The sequence below is a fragment of the Ranitomeya variabilis genome, chromosome 7 (assembly GCF_051348905.1).
Source record: "Ranitomeya variabilis isolate aRanVar5 chromosome 7, aRanVar5.hap1, whole genome shotgun sequence".
Taxonomy (NCBI): Eukaryota; Metazoa; Chordata; class Amphibia; order Anura; family Dendrobatidae; genus Ranitomeya; species Ranitomeya variabilis.
The window spans coordinates 249107971-249129938 of record NC_135238.1 but is presented as its reverse complement, the minus strand read 5'-3'; the positions used below and the strand labels follow the sequence as shown (position 1 = coordinate 249129938).

Here is a 21968-nt window from a genome sequence, read left to right as displayed (position 1 = left end):
CTGTCCCTGCCTGCTCCGTCACACCGTACATCACCGTCCTGCTGTCCCTGCCTGATCTGTCCCACCGTACATCACAGTCCTGCTGTCCCTGCCTGCTCCGTCACACAGTACATCACCGTCCTGCTGTCCCTGCCTGCTCCGTCACACTGTACATCACCGTCCTGCTGTCCCTGCCTGATCAGTCCCACCGTACATCACAGTCCTGCTGTCACTGCCTGCTCCGTCACACGTCATCATTGCAGATGGCAGCACTTACCAGGAGTCAGGAGGATCACAGACATTGTGATCAAAGAGCAGACCACCAGGATGACCAGCAGTGCGATGGCAATGCCCTTCCAGTTCCTCTGTGGGGGATTGCTGCTTCCCATCTCCTAAACGCAAAGTGCAAACAGTGGTGTTAATGGCACCTTTCCGTGTCTGGGGTCCCTGCACTGTACTAACAAATAAAGCTGCCCTCTGTAGGGCTATAGCATGTAAGCATAAATATATCAAATTGCATTACTACACAAAAAGGAAGAAAACAAGATACTTAACGCATAATTCATGTGAGCCCGGCGGCCAACGACAAGGTGATCCTCTTTTCTGGGAACCTAACCTAATGTGATTCCTCTCCTGAGCTGATCGCCTGCATTTACATGGGTAGATAGGATCCTGCTGTGATTAAAACTGCCATAGGCTGAGGGGTGACGTGCTCAGTTAGAGGGCCAATGTATAAAGACTGACTGTCACTTACAGAGAACAGGTGTGAACAGGTGCATATTACGATTACCATCTCCATATATAACTAGCTTTATTTGTTAGTTATACAGTATATGGTGATGGTTACTCTTAGTATGCACCTGTTCACACCTATTCTCTGTTTGGAAGAGACGGTCAGTCTTTGATATTCCTGCTCGATATTAGGCTACAAAGTCATGACATAAATTGCCTCCATCCAGCTTCATCAATGAGAACCGCCAGCTTCAGCAATGAGAACCACCAGCTCACCAGGAAGAACCACCAGCTTCACCAGTGAGAACCACAAACTCACCAGGAAGAACCACCAGCTTCACCAAGAAAAACCACCAGCTTCACCAGTGAGAACCACGAGCTCACCAGGAAGAACCACCAGTTCACCAGGAAGAACCACCAGCTCACCAGGAAGAACCACCAGCTTCACCAGTGAGAACCACTGTAATAATTATAGGGGATAACTCAGGAGACTCTTTGCGTGGAACAAGACAACTACAGGACACAGTTTTATAAGTGGTAAAGTCTATATTATCACACGGTGATTCAAACAGGTGCAGAGAGAAACTCAAGTCCACAACACTTGGTGCAAATAATAAACGCAGCTTAGCAGTCTTCAGAGAAAAATGCAATCAAGCAGAAAGTCTATGAAGCACAGTTATTCTTGAGGATACTTGACACGAATAAATGCTTGTCTTAGTCCAGACACAGATAGATATGCTTATAGGCAGTTCAAATCATATCTTAGCTCAACCAGGGAGGCCTGGTTAATAGTCTCAGGTTATAGCAAAGCAGCAGCAGCTTACATGTCCAGCAAATGCAGATGGAAGTAAACACGAACAGCAGATGAAGGAGGATTACTGGAAACTTGTGTATGCAGCAGGAACTCAGAGCAGAGTAGCAGCATAACCCCACAGGTTCACAGGAGCAGGTGTATAGCCAGGGAGTAATCAGAGGTCAGCAGCGGGATGCAAGGCAGAATACTCTAGCACAGACTGAAGGCTGTGGTGGAGTTTTATAGCAGGAAGACACAGTGCACATGAGTCCAAAGATGCCATCTTGGAAGAGGGTAGTAATGCACAAAAGGTAAAAAATGTTCAGAGTCCTGACATTACTCCCTCCTTAGAAGCGGCCTCAGGACGATCCTGGACCTGGTTTCTCAGGGAATCTCTGATGAAAACGAGAAATCTTCTGTTGGGCATTGATGTTTTCCACAGGTTCCCAAGAGTCTTCCTCAGGGGGATATCCCTGCCATCTTATCAGATATTGAAGCCGATTCCTGCGAATCCTGGAATCAATAATTTCCTACACCACAAATTGTTCTTGCCCATCAATCACCACAGGCTGCGGAGGTGGCACAACACGTCCCTGGAAGGTATTAGGAGATACAGGCTTTAGTAAAGATACATGAAAAACTGGGTGTACCTTCATAGTCCTAGGCAGCTTCAGCCGGCAGGCCACAGAGCTCACAATACCGTTGATCTTGAAAGGGCCAATTAATTTCTGTCCAAGTTTTTGTGAAGGAATGTTTAACTTCAGATTCTTAGTTGCTAACCACACGGAATCTCCTACCTTGAACATGGGTGCAGGTTTACGGAATCTATCAGCCGATCTCTTATAACGTTCTTGAGCTGTGGTCAGGGATTCCTTCAGAACCTCCAGATTTTGTCTCATCGCAGTCAGCCTTTCCTCCACTGCCGGAACCGGAGAATTAATTGGAGACCTAGGTAAAATACACTGATGATAACCCAGATTGGCAAAAAAAGGTGTTAATTTAGTGGAGGCGCTCTGAGAATTATTATATGAAAATTCGGCTAATGGCAACAACTCCAACCAATCATCCTGGAGATGGCTGACATAGCATCTTAGATATTGTTCCAGCGTCTGGTTGGTACGCTCAGTCTGACCATTTGTCTGGGGATGGTAAGCAGAAGAGAGACAGACATTAATATTGAGTGCAGAGCAAAACCCCTTCCGGAATCTTGAAGTGAACTGTACTCCACGGTCAGAGATGATCTCATCCGGAACCCCGTGCAACCGAAAGACATTCTGTATAACCAAGTTCACTGTATCTTTAGCTGAGGGGAGGCCGGTGCACGGAACAAAATGAGCAGCTTTAGTCAGGCGATCAACTACTACCATGATTGTATTCATGCCCCCGGATGTTGGCAGCTCCACAATAAAGTCCATTGATATAGACCCCCAAGGGCGGGACGGAACCGGTAATGGTTGTAGAAGACCCGTAGGTGCCACATGAGGAGTCTTGTAACGGGCACATACCTCGCAAGAGAGAACATAGTGCTTGGTATCCTTCAGGCAAGTTGGCCACCAGAAGAATCGGCTCAGGAACTCTTGTGTCTTCTGTACCCCCATGACCAGCCAACTTGGAGTTATGTACCAACTTGAGGATCTGCAGACGGACGACCTCCGGGACGTAGATACGTCGATCTCTGAACCACATGCCACCCGTAAAGACAAGATTAATATTCACAGGAGGGTTGGCCAGAAATACATCACCTTCATAGGCCTCCCTGCACTCCTTCCACAAGTCCTGATCGTGGATAACTCTGATGAAATTGGCATCAGATAGAATGGTCTTGGACGGGGCTCCAGGTACGGAATCCGCAGCAAGAATTCGGGATAAAACATCAGCCTTCCCATTACGAGAACCTGGACGGTACGAGATAACAAAGTTAAATTGATTTAAAAATAAGTTCCAACGAGACTGACGAGGAGAAAGACATCTAGCGGATCTAAGGAACTCTAAATTGCGATGGTCAGTTAGTACTATGATCTGTTGTGCAGCTCCTTGCAGATGATGCCTCCATTCTTTGAAAGCCGCAATAATAGCCAGCAATTCCTTGTCTCCCACGTCGTTATTCTTCTCTGCTGAGGTTAGTCTATGGGAAAAGAAAGCACAAGGATGTAGCAGACCCTTCTCTCCAGTTCTTTGGGAGAGAATAGCCCCCAAAGCATTATCAGAAGCGTCCACCTCCACAATGAAAGGTTGTTGGATCTGGGTGTATCAACTGTTATGATCCCTAGTGGCTGAGGATCACAAATAGACCAGCAAGTGATAAAACTAAGGACGAGCTCTAGGGAGATGGTAACTGGACTGATCGCAAATCTGAACCTATCCAACACAACTAGAGGTAGCCGGTGAACGTGCCTAAATAATTCCTAGACGTCTCGAGCCAGCCTGAGGAACTAGCTACCCCTAAAGAGAAAGAAGGACCTTGCTTGCCTCCAGAGAAATAATCCCCAAAGATATAGAAGCCCCCAACAAATATTAACGGTGAAGTAAGAAGAAGGCACATACATAGGGATGAAATCAGATTCAGCAAAAGAGGCCCACTAGTACTAGAAAGCAGAAAATAGAGCAGGGGTCTATGCGATCAATAAAAAACCCTTACAAAATATCCATCCTGAGATTTCAAGAACCCACACACCAACTAACGGTGTGTGGGGAGAAACTCAGCCCACCAGAGCAACCAGCAAGCGAGGGAATTACATTTTAGCAAGCTGGACAAGAAAACATGATAAACACTGCTGATCAAAAAATGAGCAAACAAAACTTAGCTTATCCTGGATGGACTGGGAGCAAGGTAGTCAGAAGGAATCTGAGTAGCACTGATTACATCGACAGCCGGCAACAAGTGGAAGTAAAACAGAGCTATAAAGGAACCTCCCAGAGGATAACGAACCAGCTGATAGCCAGAGACCAGCAGGATAACAGACAAAGCCACAAGAGGGAGCCTGAAAACAGAGCTCACAACAGTACCCCCCCCCCTTGAGGAGGGATCACCGAACCCTCATGAAAACCGCCAGGGCGATCAGGATGAGCCACATGGAAGGCAGGAACCAAATCGGCCGCATGAACATCAGAGGCGACAACCCAAGAATTATCCTCCTGACCATAGCCCTTCCATTTAACCAAATACTGGAGCCTCCGTCTAGAAATACGAGAATCCAAGATCTTCTCCACCACGTATTCCAATTCTGCCTCAACCAGCACCGGGGCAGGAGGCTCAACCGGAGGAACCACAGGCACCACATACCTCCGCAACAACGAACGATGGAACACATTATGAATAGCAAATGATGCTGGGAGGTCCTGACGAAATGACACAGGGCCAAGGACTTCCAGAATCTTATAAGGACCGATAAACCAAGGCTTGAACTTAGGAGAGGAGACCTTCATAGGAACGAAGCGAGAAGACAACCACACCAAGTCCCCAACGCGAAGTCGGGGACCCACACAGCGACGGCGGTTGGCAAAGAGCTGAGCCTTCTCTTGAGACAGCTTCAAATTGTCCACCACATGATTCCAAATCTGATACAACCTATCAACCACAACATCCACTCCAGGACAGTCAGAAGGCTCCACCTGACCCGAGGAAAAACGAGGATGAAACCCCGAATTACAAAAAAAAGGAGAAACCAAAGTAGCAGAACTAGCCCGATTATTAAGGGCAAACTCGGCCAACGGCAAAAAAGTAACCCAGTCGTCCTGATCAGCAGAAACAAAACATCTTAAATAAGTCTCCAAGGTCTGATTAGTTCGCTCGGTTTGGCCATTCGTCTGAAGATGGAAGGCCGACGAAAAAGACAAATCAATGCCCAATTTAGCACAAAAGGTCCGCCAAAATCTAGACACAAACTGGGATCCTCTGTCAGAAACAATGTTCTCAGGAATCCCGTGCAAACGAACCACATTTTGAAAAAACAGTGGAACCAACTCGGAGGAGGAAGGCAACTTAGGCAAGGGCACCAAATGGACCATCTTAGAAAAACGATCACACACCACCCAGTGTGAGTCTTCAGAAGTTCTTGGGTTTTGCTAATTTTTACCGTCGCTTCATAGCTAATTTTTCTGGTGTTGTTAAGCCTTTGACGGATTTGACCAAGAAAGGTTCTGATGTGACTAATTGGTCCTCTGCGGCTGTGGAGGCCTTTCGGGAGCTGAAGCGCCGGTTTTCTTCGGCTCCGGTCTTATGTCAGCCAGATGTCTCACTTCCCTTCCAGGTGGAGGTTGATGCTTCCGAGATTGGAGCGGGGGCTGTTTTGTCGCAGAGAAGCTCCGATGACTCTGTGATGAAGCCATGTGCTTTCTTTTCAAGAAAGTTTTCGCCTGCCGAGCGGAATTATGATGTCGGTAATCGGGAGTTGTTGGCTATGAAGTGGGCATTTGAGGAGTGGCGACATTGGCTCGAGGGAGCTAAGCATCGTGTGGTGGTCTTGACTGATCACAAGAATTTGATTTATCTCGAGTCGGCCAAGCGGCTGAATCCCAGACAGGCTTGTTGGTCATTGTTTTTCTCTCGTTTTGATTTCGTGGTTTCGTACCTGTCTGGTTCGAAGAATGTGAAGGCTGATGCTCTTTCTAGGAGTTTTGTGCCTGACTCTCCTGGAGATTCTGAGCCGGCTGGTATCCTTAGAGAAGGGGTGATTTTGTCTGCCATCTCCCCAGATTTGTGACGTGTGCTGCAAGAGTTTCAGGCGGATAGACCTGATCGCTGTCCACCGGAGAGACTGTTTGTCCCGGATAGATGGACCAACAGAGTCATCTCCGAGGTTCATTCTTCGGTGTTGGCGGGCCATCCTGGAATATTTGGTACCAGAGACTTGGTGGCCAGGTCTGTTTGGTGGCCTTCCTTGTCGCGGGATGTGCGTTCCTTTGTGCAGTCTTGTGGAATTTGTGCTCGGGCTAAGCCTTGCTGTTCTCGAGCCAGTGGTTTGCTGTTACCTTTGCCTGTCCCGAAGAGGCCTTGGACGCACATTTCCATGGATTTTATTTCAGATCTCCCTGTCTCTCAGAGAATATCTGTCATCTGGGTGGTGTGTGATCGTTTTTCTAAGATGGTCCATTTGGTGCCCTTGCCTAAGTTGCCTTCCTCCTCCGAGTTGGTTCCACTGTTTTTTCAAAATGTGGTTCGTTTGCACGGGATTCCTGAGAACATTGTTTCTGACAGAGGATCCCAGTTTGTGTCTAGATTTTGGCGGACCTTTTGTGCTAAATTGGGCATTGATTTGTCTTTTTCGTCGGCCTTCCATCTTCAGACGAATGGCCAAACCGAGCGAACTAATCAGACCTTGGAGACTTATTTAAGATGTTTTGTTTCTGCTGATCAGGACGACTGGGTTACTTTTTTGCCGTTGGCCGAGTTTGCCCTTAATAATCGGGCTAGTTCTGCTACTTTGGTTTCTCCTTTTTTTTGTAATTCGGGGTTTCATCCTCGTTTTTCCTCGGGTCAGGTGGAGCCTTCTGACTGTCCTGGAGTGGATGTTGTGGTTGATAGGTTGTATCAGATTTGGAATCATGTGGTGGACAATTTGAAGCTGTCTCAAGAGAAGGCTCAGCTCTTTGCCAACCGCCGTCGCTGTGTGGGTCCCCGACTTCGCGTTGGGGACTTGGTGTGGTTGTCTTCTCGCTTCGTTCCTATGAAGGTCTCCTCTCCTAAGTTCAAGCCTTGGTTTATCGGTCCTTATAAGATTCTGGAAGTCCTTGGCCCTGTGTCATTTCGTCAGGACCTCCCAGCATCATTTGCTATTCATAATGTGTTCCATCGTTCGTTGTTGCGGAGGTATGTGGTGCCTGTGGTTCCTCCGGTTGAGCCTCCTGCCCCGGTGCTGGTTGAGGCAGAATTGGAATACGTGGTGGAGAAGATCTTGGATTCTCGTATTTCTAGACGGAGGCTCCAGTATTTGGTTAAATGGAAGGGCTATGGTCAGGAGGATAATTCTTGGGTTGTCGCCTCTGATGTTCATGCGGCCGATTTGGTTCCTGCCTTCCATGTGGCTCATCCTGATCGCCCTGGCGGTTTTCATGAGGGTTCGGTGATCCCTCCTCAAGGGGGGGGGGGTACTGTTGTGAGCTCTGTTTTCAGGCTCCCTCTTGTGGCTTTGTCTGTTATCCTGCTGGTCTCTGGCTATCAGCTGGTTCGTTATCCTCTGGGAGGTTCCTTTATAGCTCTGTTTTACTTCCACTTGTTGCCGGCTGTCGATGTAATCAGTGCTACTCAGATTCCTTCTGACTACCTTGCTCCCAGTCCATCCAGGATAAGCTAAGTTTTGTTTGCTCATTTTTTGATCAGCAGTGTTTATCATGTTTTCTTGTCCAGCTTGCTAAAATGTAATTCCCTCGCTTGCTGGTTGCTCTGGTGGGCTGAGTTTCTCCCCACACACCGTTAGTTGGTTAGTACGCACCACGAAGATCTATCTTGGTGAACCAACTAGACCCCCTAATGCGAGCAAACAAATCAGTTAACAACAATGGCAAAGGATACTGAAATTTAACCGTGATTTTATTCAAAAGGCGATAATCAATACAAGGTCTCAGGGAACCATCCTTCTTAGCCACAAAAAAGAATCCCGCACCAAGAGGGGAAGAGGACGGGCGAATATGTCCCTTCTCCAAAGACTCCTTTATATAACTCCGCATGGCAGCATGCTCCGGCACAGATAAATTGAAAAGTCGTCCCTTAGGAAACTTACTACCAGGAATCAAATTTATAGCACAATCACAGTCCCTATGAGGAGGTAGAGAACTGAGTTTGGGCTCCTCAAACACATCCTGGTAGTCTGACAAAAACGTAGGGACTTCAGAAGGAGTGGACGAAGCAATTGACACCACAGGAGCGTCGCCATGAATTCCCTGACAACCCCAACTTGACACCGACATAGCTTTCCAATCCAGGACTGGATTATGAGTCTGCAACCATGGTAGACCCAACACGACCATATCATGCAAATTATGCAATACAAGAAAGCGAATCACCTCCTGATGAACAGGAGTCATGCACATGGTCACTTGTGTCCAATACTGAGGTCTATTCGTAGCCAATGGTGTAGAGTCAATTCCCCTTAGTGGAATAGGGAATTTTAAAGGCTCCAAATCAAAACCACAGCGCCTGGCAAATGACCAATCCATCAGACTCAGGGCAGCACCTGAATCTACAAAGGCATTAACCGGGTAAGATGACAGGGAACAAATCAGGGTAACAGACAAAATGAACTTAGGCTGTAAAGTACCAATGGTGATAGATTTATCAACCTTTTTTTTGCGCTTAGAGCATGCTGAGATAACATGAGCTGAGTCACCACAGTAAAAGCACAACCCATTTTGCCGTCTATAATTTTGCCGTTCACGTCTGGTCAGAATTCTGTCACATTGCATAGATTCAGGTGTCTGTTCAGAAGACACCACCAAATGGTGCACAGGTTTGCGCTCCCGCAACCGCCGATCAATCTGAATGGCCAGAGTCATTGACTCATTCAGACCTGCAGGCGTAGGGAACCCCACCATGACATTCTTAACGGCTTCAGAAAGACCTTCTCTGAAATTTGCAGCCAGGGCACACTCATTCCACTGTGTAAGCACCGACCATTTCCGAAATTTCTGGCAGTACACCTCTGCTTCATCTTGCCCCTGCGAGAGGGCCAATAACGCTTTTTAAGCCTGGTTCTCAAGATTAGGTTCCTCATAGAGCAATCCAAGGGCCAGAAAAAACGCATCCACACTGAGCAATGCAGGATCCCCTGGCGCCAATGCGAAGGCCCAATCTTGAGGGTCACCACGCAAAAAGGAAATGATAATCTTAACTTGCTGAACGGCATCACCAGAGGAACGAGGTTTCAAAGAAAGAAACAACTTACAATTGTTCTTAAAATTCAGGAACCTAGATCTATCTCCAGAAAACAACTCCGGAATAGGTATTCTAGGCTCAGACATAGGACTGTGAACAACAAAATCCTGAATACTTTGAACCCTAGCAGCAAGATGATCCAGACTGGAAGCCAAACTCTGGACATCCAAGTCAGCAGCTGAACTCAGAGCCACACCAAGATTAAGAGGAGGAGAGAAGCTAGCACAGCAGCTAGACACACGGCAACAACAAGAAAAAAAAAAAATTCTCAAGGCTTCTTTTCTCCTGCTTCTGCCATGCAATTAACACTTTGCGGGCCGGCTGTACTGTTATGATCCCTAGTGGCTGAGGATCACAAATAGACCAGCAAGTGATTAAACTAAGGACGAGCTCTAGGGAGATGGTAACTGGACTGATCGCAAATCTGAACCTATCCAACACAACTAGAGGTAGCCAGTGAACGTGCCTAAAAAAATTCCTAGACGTCTCGAGCCAGCCTGAGGAACTAGCTACCCCTAAAGAGAAAGAAAGACCTCGCTTGCCTCCAGAGAAATAATCCCCAAAGATATAGAAGCCCCCAACAAATATTAACGGTGAAGTAAGAAGAAGGCACATACATAGGGATGAAATCAGATTCAGCAAAAGAGGCCCACTAGTACTAGAAAGCAGAAAATAGAGCAGGGGTCTATGCGATCAATAAAAAAACCCCTTACAAAATATCCATCCTGAGATTTCAAGAACCCACACACCAACTAACGGTGTGTGGGGAGAAACTCAGTCCACTAGAGCATCCAGCAAGCGAGGGCATTACATTTTAGCAAGCTGGAAAAGGAAACATGATAAACACTGCTGATCAAAAAATGAGCAAACAAAACTTAGCTTGTCCTGGATGGACTGGGAGCAAGGTAGTCAGAAGGAATCTGAGTAGCACTGATTACATCGACAGCCGGCAACAAGTGCAAGTAAAACAGAGCTATATAGGAACCTCCCAGAGGATAACGAATCCAGCTGATAGCCAGAGACCAGAAGGATAACAGACAAAGCCACCAGGGGGAGCCCAAAGCAAAAGTCACACCATACCACCAGTGACCACAAGAGGGAGCCTGAACACAGAGTTCACAACAGACCATCTTAGAGAAGCGATCACAAACCACCCAGATGACCGACATCCTTTGAGAGACAGGGAGATCTGAAATAAAATCCATGGAAACATGCGTCCAGGGCCTCTTCGGGACCGGCAAGGGCAAAAGTAACCCACTGGCACGAGAACAGCAGGGCTTCGCCCGAGCACAAGTCCCACAGGACTGCTTAAAAGCAGGCACATCCCGGGACAAGGAAGGCCACCAAAAGGACCTAGCCACCAAATCTCTGGTACCAAAAATTCCAGGATGACCAGCCAACACCGAACAATGAACCTCCGAGATAACCCTACTAGTCCATCTATCAGGGACAAACAATCTCTCTGCAGGAGAGCGGTCAGGTCTATCCGCCTGAAACTCCTGCAGAACCCGCCGCAAATCAGGGGAGATGGCAGACAAAATCACCCCCTCTTTGAGAATACCAGCCGGCTCAGAAACTCCCAAAGAATCAGGCACAAAACTCCTTGAAAGGGCATCAGCCTTCACATTCTTAGAACCCGGAAGGTATGAAACCACGAAATCGAAACGGGAGAAAAACAGTGACCATCGAGCCTGTCTAGGGTTCAACCGCTTGGCAGACTCGAGATAAGTCAGATTCTTGTGATCCGTCAAGACCACCACGCGATGCTTGGCGCCCTCAAGCCAATGTCGCCACTCCTCGAATGCCCACTTCATGGCCAACAACTCCCGATTGCCAACATCATAATTACACTCAGCAGGCGAAAACTTTCTAGAAAAGAAAGCACATGGATTCATCACAGAGCCAACAGAACTTCTCTGAGACAAAACAGCCCCTGCTCCAATCTCAGAAGCATCAACCTCGACCTGAAAAGGGAGCGAAACATCTGGCTGACACAACACAGGAGCCGAAGAAAAATGACGTTTCAGCTCCTGAAACGCCTCAACGGCCGCAGAGGACCAATTCACCACATCCGCACCTTTCTTGGTCAAATCAGTCAGTGGTTTGACAACACTAGAAAAATTAGCGATAAAGTGACGGTAAAAATTCGCAAAGCCCAGGAATTTCTGAAGGCTCTTTACAGATGTAGGCTGAGTCCAATCATAAATGGCCTGGACTTTAACTGGATCCATCTCGATAGAAGAAGGGGAAAAAAATGAAGCCCAAAAAGGAAACCTTCTGAACTCCGAAGAGACACTTAGACCCCTTCACAAACAAAGAATTAGCACGAAGGACTTGGAACACCATTCTGACCTGCTTCACATGAGACTCCCAATCATCCGAAAAGACCAAAATATCATCCAAATATACTATCATGAATCTATCCAGATACTTTCGGAAGATGTCATGCATAAAGGACTGGAATACAGATGGCGCATTAGAAAGCCCGAATGGCATCACCAGATACTCAAAATGGCCCTCGGGCGTATTAAATGCGGTTTTCCATTCATCGCCCTGCTTAATACGCACAAGATTATACGCTCCTCGAAGATCTATCTTGGTAAACCAACTAGCCCCCTTGATCCGAGCAAACAAATCAGACAATAGAGGCAAAGGGTACTGAAATTTGACCGTGATTTTATTAAGAAGGCAGTAATCTATACAAGGTCTCAGAGAACCATCCTTCTTGGCCACAAAAAAGAACCCTGCTCCCAACGGTGATGACGACGGGCGAATATGCCCTTTCTCCAAGGACTCCTTTATATAGCTCCGCATAGCGGCGTGTTCTGGCACAGATAAATTGAAAAGTCGGCCTTTAGGAAAGTTACTACCAGGAATCAAATTAATAGCACAATCACAATCCCTATGAGGAGGCAGGGCACTGGGCTTGGGCTCATCAAATACATCCTGGTAATCCGACAAAAACTCAGGTACTTCAGAAGGAGTGGAAGAAGAAATTGACAACGCTGGAACATCACCATGGGCCCCTTGACAACCCCAACTGGACACAGACATAGATTTCCAGTCCAATACTGGATTATGGACCTGTAGCCATGGCAAACCCAACACGACCACATCATGCAAATTATGCAACACCAAAAAGCGAATATCTTCCCGATGTGCAGGAGCCATGCACATGGTCAACTGGGTCCAGTACTGAGGCTTATTCTTGGCCAAAGGCGTAGCATCAATTCCCCTTAATGGAATAGGATGCTGCAAGGGCTCCAAGAAAAAACCACAGCGCCTGGCAAACTCTAGGTCCATCAAATTCAGGGCAGCGCCTGAATCCACAAATGCCATAACAGAATAGGATGACAAAGAGCAAATCAGAGTAATGGACAAAAGAAATTTAGGCTGTATAGTACCAATGGTGACAGACCTAGCGAACCGCTAAGTGCGCTTAGGACATTCAAAGATAGCATGAGTGGAGTCACCACAGTAAAAACACAGCCCATTCTGACGTCTATGTTCTTGCCGTTCAGTTCTGGTCAAAGTCCTATCACATTGCATAGGCTCAGGCCTCTGCTCAGAGGACACCGCCATATGGTGCACAACTTTCCGCTCCCGCAAACGCCGATCGATCTGAATAGCCAAGGACATTGATTCATTCAGACCAGCAGGCGTGGGGAACCCCACCATAACATCCTTAAGGCCCTCAGAAAGACCCTTTCTGAAAATTGCTGCCAGAGCACACTCATTCCATTGAGTAAGCACAGACCACTTTCTAAACTTCTGACAATACATTTCAGCATCATCCTGACCCTGACACAAAGCCAGCAAAATTTTCTCTGCCTGATCCACAGAATTTGGTTCGTCATAGAGCAATCCAAGCGCCAGAAAAAACGCATCTACATTAAGCAATGCAGGATCTCCTGGCGCAAGGGAGAATGCCCAGTCTTGAGGGTCACCACGCAACAAGGAAATAATGATTTTTACTTGCTGACTAGGGTCACCAGTGGAGCGAGGTTTCAGGGCAAGAAACAGTTTACAATTATTCTTGAAATTCAGAAACCTTGATATATCCCCAGAAAACAAATCAGGAATTGGGATTCTAGGCTCTAACATAGGATTCTGAACTATATAATCCTGAATGCCTTGTACCCTTGCAGTGAGATTATCCACACAAGAGGACAGACCTTGAATGTCCATATCTACATCTGAGTCCTGAACCACCCAGAGGTTTAGGGGAAAAAAAAGACTAAACACACTGCAGAGAAAAAAAAATGGTCTCAGAACTTCTCTTATCCCTCTATTGAGATGCATTAACACTTTTGGGCCAGTTGTACTGTTATGGCTGGACCTGGTGGTTAGGAGCACCTGGAATGACCTGATAGTAAAAACTGCAAAATAGAGCGAGCTCTGGGAAGTGGGAGCTCTGCTGACCGCAGCCCTAATCTATTATCACACACACTAGAATTAGACGTGGATCGTACCTGACTCTGCCTAGACGACTCTTCACAGCCTGAGAGGTAACTACCCCTAAAGAGAAATATAGCCTCACCTTGCCTCAGAGAAATTCCCCAAAGGAAAAGAGCAGCCCCCCACATATATTGACTGCGAGTTAAGAGGAAGGCACAAACATAGGAATGAGACAAGTTTCAGCAAAGGAGGCCAGACTTACTAAATAGACAGAAGATAGATAAAGGGATCTTTGCGGTCAGCACAAAAAACTACAAAAAGCCACGCAGAGTGAGCAAGAAACCCCCCGCGCCGACTCACGGCGCGGTAGGTGCCACTCTGCAACCCAGAGCTTCCAGCTAGCGAGACAATATCATGAGAGCCAGCTGGACAAAACTTAGCAGGTACTCAGAAATATATTCAGCACACAAATGAACAACAAATGAGCTTAACAGGGACTTAGCTTCTGCTGAAGTAGGCAGGTCATCAGGAGATCCAAGTGAGATCTGAACCAGTACAGATACATTGACAACTGGCATCAGGTAATGATCTGAGCAGAGTTAAAAAGAGGAACCAGCCCAGTCCTAAACGATGCAGCTGAGGAAGCAACCTCCAGACCAGCAGCTCCACTTTCAGCCACCAGAGGGAACCCACAGACAGAGCTCACAGAAATACCATTCCTGAACACAGGAGGGAGTTCGAGAACAGAGTTCACAACAACCGCCCTTCTCCTCAGTGTGATATAGTAATATATATAGTAATATGGCCGTCCTTCTCCTCAGTGTGATGTAGTAATATATATAGAAATATGGCCGCCCTTCTACTCGGTGTGATATAGTAATATATATATATATATATATATATATATATATATATATATAGTAATATGGCCGCCCCTCTCCTCAGTGTGATGTAGTAATATATATAGTAATATGGCCGCCCTTCTACTCAGTGTGATATAGTAATATATATATATATATATATATATATATATATATATATATAGTAATATGGCCGCCCTTCTCCTCAGTGTGATATAGTAATATATATAGTAATATGGCTGCCCTTCTCCTCGGTGATGATATGATAATATATATAGTAATATGGCCGCCCTTCTCCTCAGTGTGATATAGTAATATATATAGTAATATGGCCGCCCTTCTCCTCAGTGTGATATAGTAATATATATAGTAATATGGCCGCTCTTCTCCTCAGTGTGATATAGTAATATATATATAGTAATATGGCCGCCCTTGTCGGTGATGACATAGTAATATATATAGTAATATGACCGCCCTTCTCCTCAGTGTGATATAGTAATATATATAGTAATATGGCCGCCCTTCTCGGTGATGATATAGTAATATATATAGTAATATGGCCGCCCTTCTCCTCAGTGTGATATAGTAATATATATATAGTAATATGGCCGCCCTTCTCGGTGATGATATAGTAATATATATAGTAATATGGCCGCCCTTCTCCTCAGTGTGATATAGTAATATATATAGTAATATGGCCGTCCTTCTCCTCAGTGTGATATAGTAATAAATATAGTAATATGTCCGCCCTTCTCCTCAGTGATATAGTAATATATATAGTAATATGGCCGCCCTTCTCCTCAGTGTGATATAGTAATAAATATAGTAATATGTCCGCCCTTCTCCTCAGTGATATAGTAATATATATAGTAATATGGCCGTCCTTCTCCTCAGTGTGATGTAGTAATATATATAGTAATATGGCCGCCCTTCTACTCGGTGTGATATAGTAATATATATATATATATATATATATATATATATATATATAGTAATATGGCCGCCCCTCTCCTCAGTGTGATGTAGTAATATATATAGTAATATGGCCGCCCTTCTACTCAGTGTGATATAGTAATATATATATATATATATATATATATATATATATATATAGTAATATGGCCGCCCCTCTCCTCAGTGATATAGTAATATATATAGTAATATGGCCGCCCTTCTCCTCAGTGTGATATAGTAATAAATATAGTAATATGTCCGCCCTTCTCCTCAGTGATATAGTAATATATATAGTAATATGGCCGTCCTTCTCCTCAGTGTGATGTAGTAATATATATAGTAATATGGCCGCCCTTCTACTCGGTGTGATATAGTAATATATATATATATATATATATATATATATATATATATAGTAATATGGCCGCCCCTCTCCTCAGTGTGATGTAGTAATATATATAGTAATATGGCCGCCCTTCTACTCAGTGTGATATAGTAATATATATATATATATATATATATATATATATATATATATATATATATATATAGTAATATGGCCGCCCTTCTCCTCAGTGTGATATAGTAATATATATAGTAATATGGCTGCCCTTCTCCTCGGTGATGATATGATAATATATATAGTAATATGGCCGCACTTCTCCTCAGTGTGATATAGTAATATATATAGTAATATGGCCGCCCTTCTCCTCAGTGTGATATAGTAATATATATAGTAATATGGCCGCTCTTCTCCTCAGTGTGATATAGTAATATATATATAGTAATATGGCCGCCCTTGTCGGTGATGACATAGTAATATATATAGTAATATGACCGCCCTTCTCCTCAGTGTGATATAGTAATATATATAGTAATATGGCCGCCCTTCTCGGTGATGATATAGTAATATATATAGTAATATGGCCGCCCTTCTCCTCAGTGTGATATAGTAATATATATATAGTAATATGGCCGCCCTTCTCGGTGATGATATAGTAATATATATAGTAATATGGCCGCCCTTCTCCTCAGTGTGATATAGTAATATATATAGTAATATGGCCGTCCTTCTCCTCAGTGTGATATAGTAATAAATATAGTAATATGTCCGCCCTTCTCCTCAGTGATATAGTAATATATATAGTAATATGGCCGCCCTTCTCCTCAGTGTGATATAGTAATAAATATAGTAATATGTCCGCCCTTCTCCTCAGTGATATAGTAATATATATAGTAATATGGCCGCCCTTCTCCTCAGTGATGATATAGTAATATATATAGTAATAGGGCCGCCCTTCTTCTCAGTGTGATATAGTAATACATAGTAATATGGCCGCCCTTCTCCTCAGTGTGATATAGTAATATATATGGTAATATGGCCGCCCTTCTCCTTAGTGTGATATAGTAATATATATAGTAATATGGCCGCCCTTCTCCTCATTGTGATATAGTAATATGTATAGTAATATGGCCACCCTTCTCCTCAGTGTGATATAGTAATATATATAGTAATATGCTTGCCCTTCTCCTCAGTGTGATATAGTAATATATATAGTAATATGGCCGCCCTTCTCCTCAGTGTGATATAGTAATATATATAGTAATATGGCCGCCCTTCTCGGTGATGATATAGTAATATATATAGTAATATGGCCGCCCTTGTCGGTGATGACATAGTAATATATATAGTAATATGACCGCCCTTCTCCTCAGTGTGATATAGTAATATATATAGTAATATGGCCGCCCTTCTCGGTGATGATATAGTAATATATATAGTAATATGGCCGCCCTTCTCCTCAGTGTGATATAGTAATATATATATAGTAATATGGCCGCCCTTCTCGGTGATGATATAGTAATATATATAGTAATATGGCCGCCCTTCTCCTCAGTGTGATATAGTAATATATATAGTAATATGGCCGTCCTTCTCCTCAGTGTGATATAGTAATAAATATAGTAATATGTCCGCCCTTCTCCTCAGTGATATAGTAATATATATAGTAATATGGCCGCCCTTCTCCTCAGTGTGATATAGTAATAAATATAGTAATATGTCCGCCCTTCTCCTCAGTGATATAGTAATATATATAGTAATATGGCCGCCCTTCTCCTCAGTGATGATATAGTAATATATATAGTAATAGGGCCGCCCTTCTTCTCAGTGTGATATAGTAATACATAGTAATATGGCCGCCCTTCTCCTCAGTGTGATATAGTAATATATATGGTAATATGGCCGCCCTTCTCCTTAGTGTGATATAGTAATATATATAGTAATATGGCCGCCCTTCTCCTCATTGTGATATAGTAATATGTATAGTAATATGGCCACCCTTCTCCTCAGTGTGATATAGTAATATATATAGTAATATGCTTGCCCTTCTCCTCAGTGTGATATAGTAATATATATAGTAATATGGCCGCCCTTCTCCTCAGTGTGATATAGTAATATATATATAGTAATATGGCCGCCCTCCTCCTCAGTGTGATATAGTAATATATATAGTAATATGGCCGCTCTTCTCCTCATTGTGATATAGTAATATGTATAGTAATATGGCCACCCTTCTCCTCAGTGTGATATAGTAATATATATAGTAATATGCTTGCCCTTCTCCTCAGTGTGATATAGTAATATATATAGTAATATGGCCGCCCTTCTCCTCAGTGTGATATAGTAATATATATAGTAATATGGCCGCCCTTCTCCTCAGTGTGATATAGTAATATATATAGTAATATGGCCGCCCTTCTCCTCAGTGTGATATAGTAATATATATAGTAATATGGCCGCCCTTCTCCTCAGTGTGATATAGTAATATATATAGTAATATGCTTGCCCTTCTCCTCAGTGTGATATAGTAATATATATAGTAATATGGCCGCCCTTCTCCTCAGTGTGATATAGTAATATATATATAGTAATATGGCCGCCCTTCTCCTCAGTGTGATATAGTAATATATATAGTAATATGGCCGCCCTTCTCCTCAGTGTGATATAGTAATATATATAGTAATATGGCCGCCCTTCTCCTCAGTGATGATATAGTAATATCTATAGTAATATGGCTGCCCTTCTCCTCAGTGCGATATAGTAATATATATAGTAATATGGCCGCCCTTCTCCTCAGTGTAATATAGTAATATATATAGTAATATGGCCGCCTTCTCCTCAGTGTGATATAGTAATATATATATAGTAATATGGCCGCCATTCTCCTCAGTATGATATAGTAATATATATAGTAATATGGCCGCCCCCTTCTCCTCAGTGTGATATAGTAATATATATAGTAATATGGCCGCCCTTCTCCTCAGTGTGATATAGTAATATATATAGTAATATGGCCGCCCTTCTCCTCAGTGTGATATAGTAATATATAGTAATATGGCCGCCCTTCTCCTCAGTATGATATAGTAATATATATAGTAATATGGCCGCCCTTCTCCTCAGTGTGATATAGTAATATATATAGTAATATGGCCACCCTTCTCCTCAGTATGATATAGTAATATATATAGTAGTATGGCCGCCCTTCTCCTCAGTGATGATATAGTAATATATATAGTAATATGGCCGCCCTTCTCCTCAGTGTGATATAGTAATATATATAGTAATATGGCCACCCTTCTCCTCAGTATGATATAGTAATATATATAGTAGTATGGCCGCCCTTCTCCTCAGTGATGATATAGTAATATATGTAGTAATATGGCCGCCCTTCTCCTCAGTGTGATATAGTAATATATATAGTAATATGGCCGCTCTTCTCCTCAGTGATGATATAGTAATATATATAGTAATATGGCCGCCCTTCTCCTCAGTGATGATATAGTAATATATATAGTAATATGGCTGCCCTTCTCCTCAGTGCGATATAGTAATATATATAGTAATATGGCCGCCCTTCTCCTCAGTGTAATATAGTAATATATATAGTAATATGGCCGCCTTCTCCTCAGTGTGATATAGTAATATATATATAGTAATATGGCCGCCCTTCTCCTCAGTATGATATAGTAATATATATAGTAATATGGCCGCCCCCTTCTCCTCAGTGTGATATAGTAATATATATAGTAATATGGCCGCCCTTCTCCTCAGTGTGATATAGTAATATATATAGTAATATGGCCGTCCTTCTCCTCAGTGTGATATAATAATATATAGTAATATGGCCGCCCTTCTCCTCAGTATGATATAGTAATATATATAGTAATATGGCCGCCCTTCTCCTCAGTGTGATATAGTAATATATATAGTAATATGGCCACCCTTCTCCTCAGTATGATATAGTAATATATATAGTAGTATGGCCGCCCTTCTCCTCGGTGGTGATGATATAATAATATATATAGTAATATGGCCTCCCTTCTCCTCAGTGTGATATAGTAATATATATAGTAATATGGCCTCCCTTCTCCTCAGTGTGATGTAGTAATATATATAGTAATATGGCCGCTCTTCTCCTCAGTGTGATATAGTAATATATATAGTAATATGGCCGCTCTTCTCCTCAGTGTGATATAGTAATATATATAGTAATATGGCCACCGTTCTCCTTAGTGATGATATAGTAATATATATAGTAATATGGCCTCCCTTCTCCTCAGTGTGATATAGTAATATATATAGTAATATGGCCGCCCTTCTCCTCAGTGTGATATAGTAATATATATAGTAATATGGCCGCTCTTCTGCTCAGTGTGATATAGTAATATATATAGTAATATGGCCGCCCTTCTCCTCGGTGATGATATAATAATATATATAGTAGTATGGCCGCCCTTCTCCTCAGTGTGATATAGTAATATATATAGTAATATGGCCGCCCTTCTCCTCAGTGTGATATAGTAATATATATAGTAATATGGCCGCCCTTCTCCTCAGTGTGATATAGTAATATATATAGTAATATGGCCTCCCTTCTCCTCAGTGTGATGTAGTAATATATATAGTAATATGGCCGCTCTTCTCCTCAGTGTGATATAGTAATATATATAGTAATATGGCCACCGTTCTCCTTAGTGATGATATAGTAATATATATAGTAATATGGCCGCCCTTCTCCTCAGTGTGATATAGTAATATATATAGTAATATGGCCGCCCTTCTCCTCAGTGATGATATAGTAATATATATAGTAATATGGCCGCCCTTCTCCTCAGTGTGATATAGTAATATATATAGTAATATGGCCGCCCTTCTCCTCAGTGTGATATAGTAATATATATAGTAATATGGCTGCCCTTCTCCTCAGTGTGATATAGTAATATATAGTAATATGGCCGCCCTTCTCCTCAGTATGATATAGTAATATATATAGTAATATGGCCGCCCTTCTCCTCAGTGTGATATAGTAATATATATAGTAATATGGCCACCCTTCTCCTCAGTATGATATAGTAATATATATAGTAGTATGGCCGCCCTTCTCCTCGGTGATGATATAATAATATATATAGTAATATGGCCTCCCTTCTCCTCAGTGTGATATAGTAATATATATAGTAATATGGCCGCCCTTCTCCTCAGTGTGATATAGTAATATATATAGTAATATGGCCGCCCTTCTCCTCAGTGTGATATAGTAATATATATAGTAATATGGCTGCCCTTCTCCTCAGTGTGATATAGTAATATATAGTAATATGGCCGCCCTTCTCCTCAGTATGATATAGTAATATATATAGTAATATGGCCGCCCTTCTCCTCAGTGTGATATAGTAATATATATAGTAATATGGCCGCTCTTCTGCTCAGTGTGATATAGTAATATATATAGTAATATGGCCGCCCTTCTCCTCGGTGATGATATAATAATATATATAGTAGTATGGCCGCCCTTCTCCTCAGAGTGATATAGTAATATATATAGTAATATGGCCGCCCTTCTCCTCAGTGTGATATAGTAATATATATAGTAATATGGCCGCCCTTCTCCTCAGTGTGATATAGTAATATATATAGTAATATGGCCTCCCTTCTCCTCAGTGTGATGTAGTAATATATATAGTAATATGGCCACCCTTCTCCTCAGTATGATATAGTAATATATATAGTAGTATGGCCGCCCTTCTCCTCGGTGATGATATAATAATATATATAGTAATATGGCCTCCCTTCTCCTCAGTGTGATATAGTAATATATATAGTAATATGGCCGCCCTTCTCCTCAGTGTGATATAGTAATATATATAGTAATATGGCCGCCCTTCTCCTCAGTGTGATATAGTAATATATATAGTAATATGGCTGCCCTTCTCCTCAGTGTGATATAGTAATATATAGTAATATGGCCGCCCTTCTCCTCAGTATGATATAGTAATATATATAGTAATATGGCCGCCCTTCTCCTCAGTGTGATATAGT

The 21968-nt window shown here is 43.0% G+C and overlaps 1 protein-coding gene across 8 annotated transcripts in view; it reads right to left on the bottom strand.

The window, feature by feature from the left end:
• The window catches only part of DPP10 (dipeptidyl peptidase like 10), a 652879-nt gene that overhangs the window by 606175 nt on the left and 24736 nt on the right, over positions 1-21968 (bottom strand). For 6 of the 8 annotated variants that reach the window (XR_013217894.1, XM_077273443.1, XM_077273442.1 and 3 more), the window contains exon 2: positions 257-371. The exons of the other annotated variants lie outside the window; for them this stretch is intronic. Coding sequence is in view for 3 of the 6 variants with exons in the window: in XM_077273443.1 (XP_077129558.1) it covers positions 257-371 (115 nt within the window). In the remaining 3 variants the exon portion in view is untranslated. The remainder of the gene's footprint in view (positions 1-256; positions 372-21968) is intronic. 8 annotated transcript variants of the gene reach the window in all.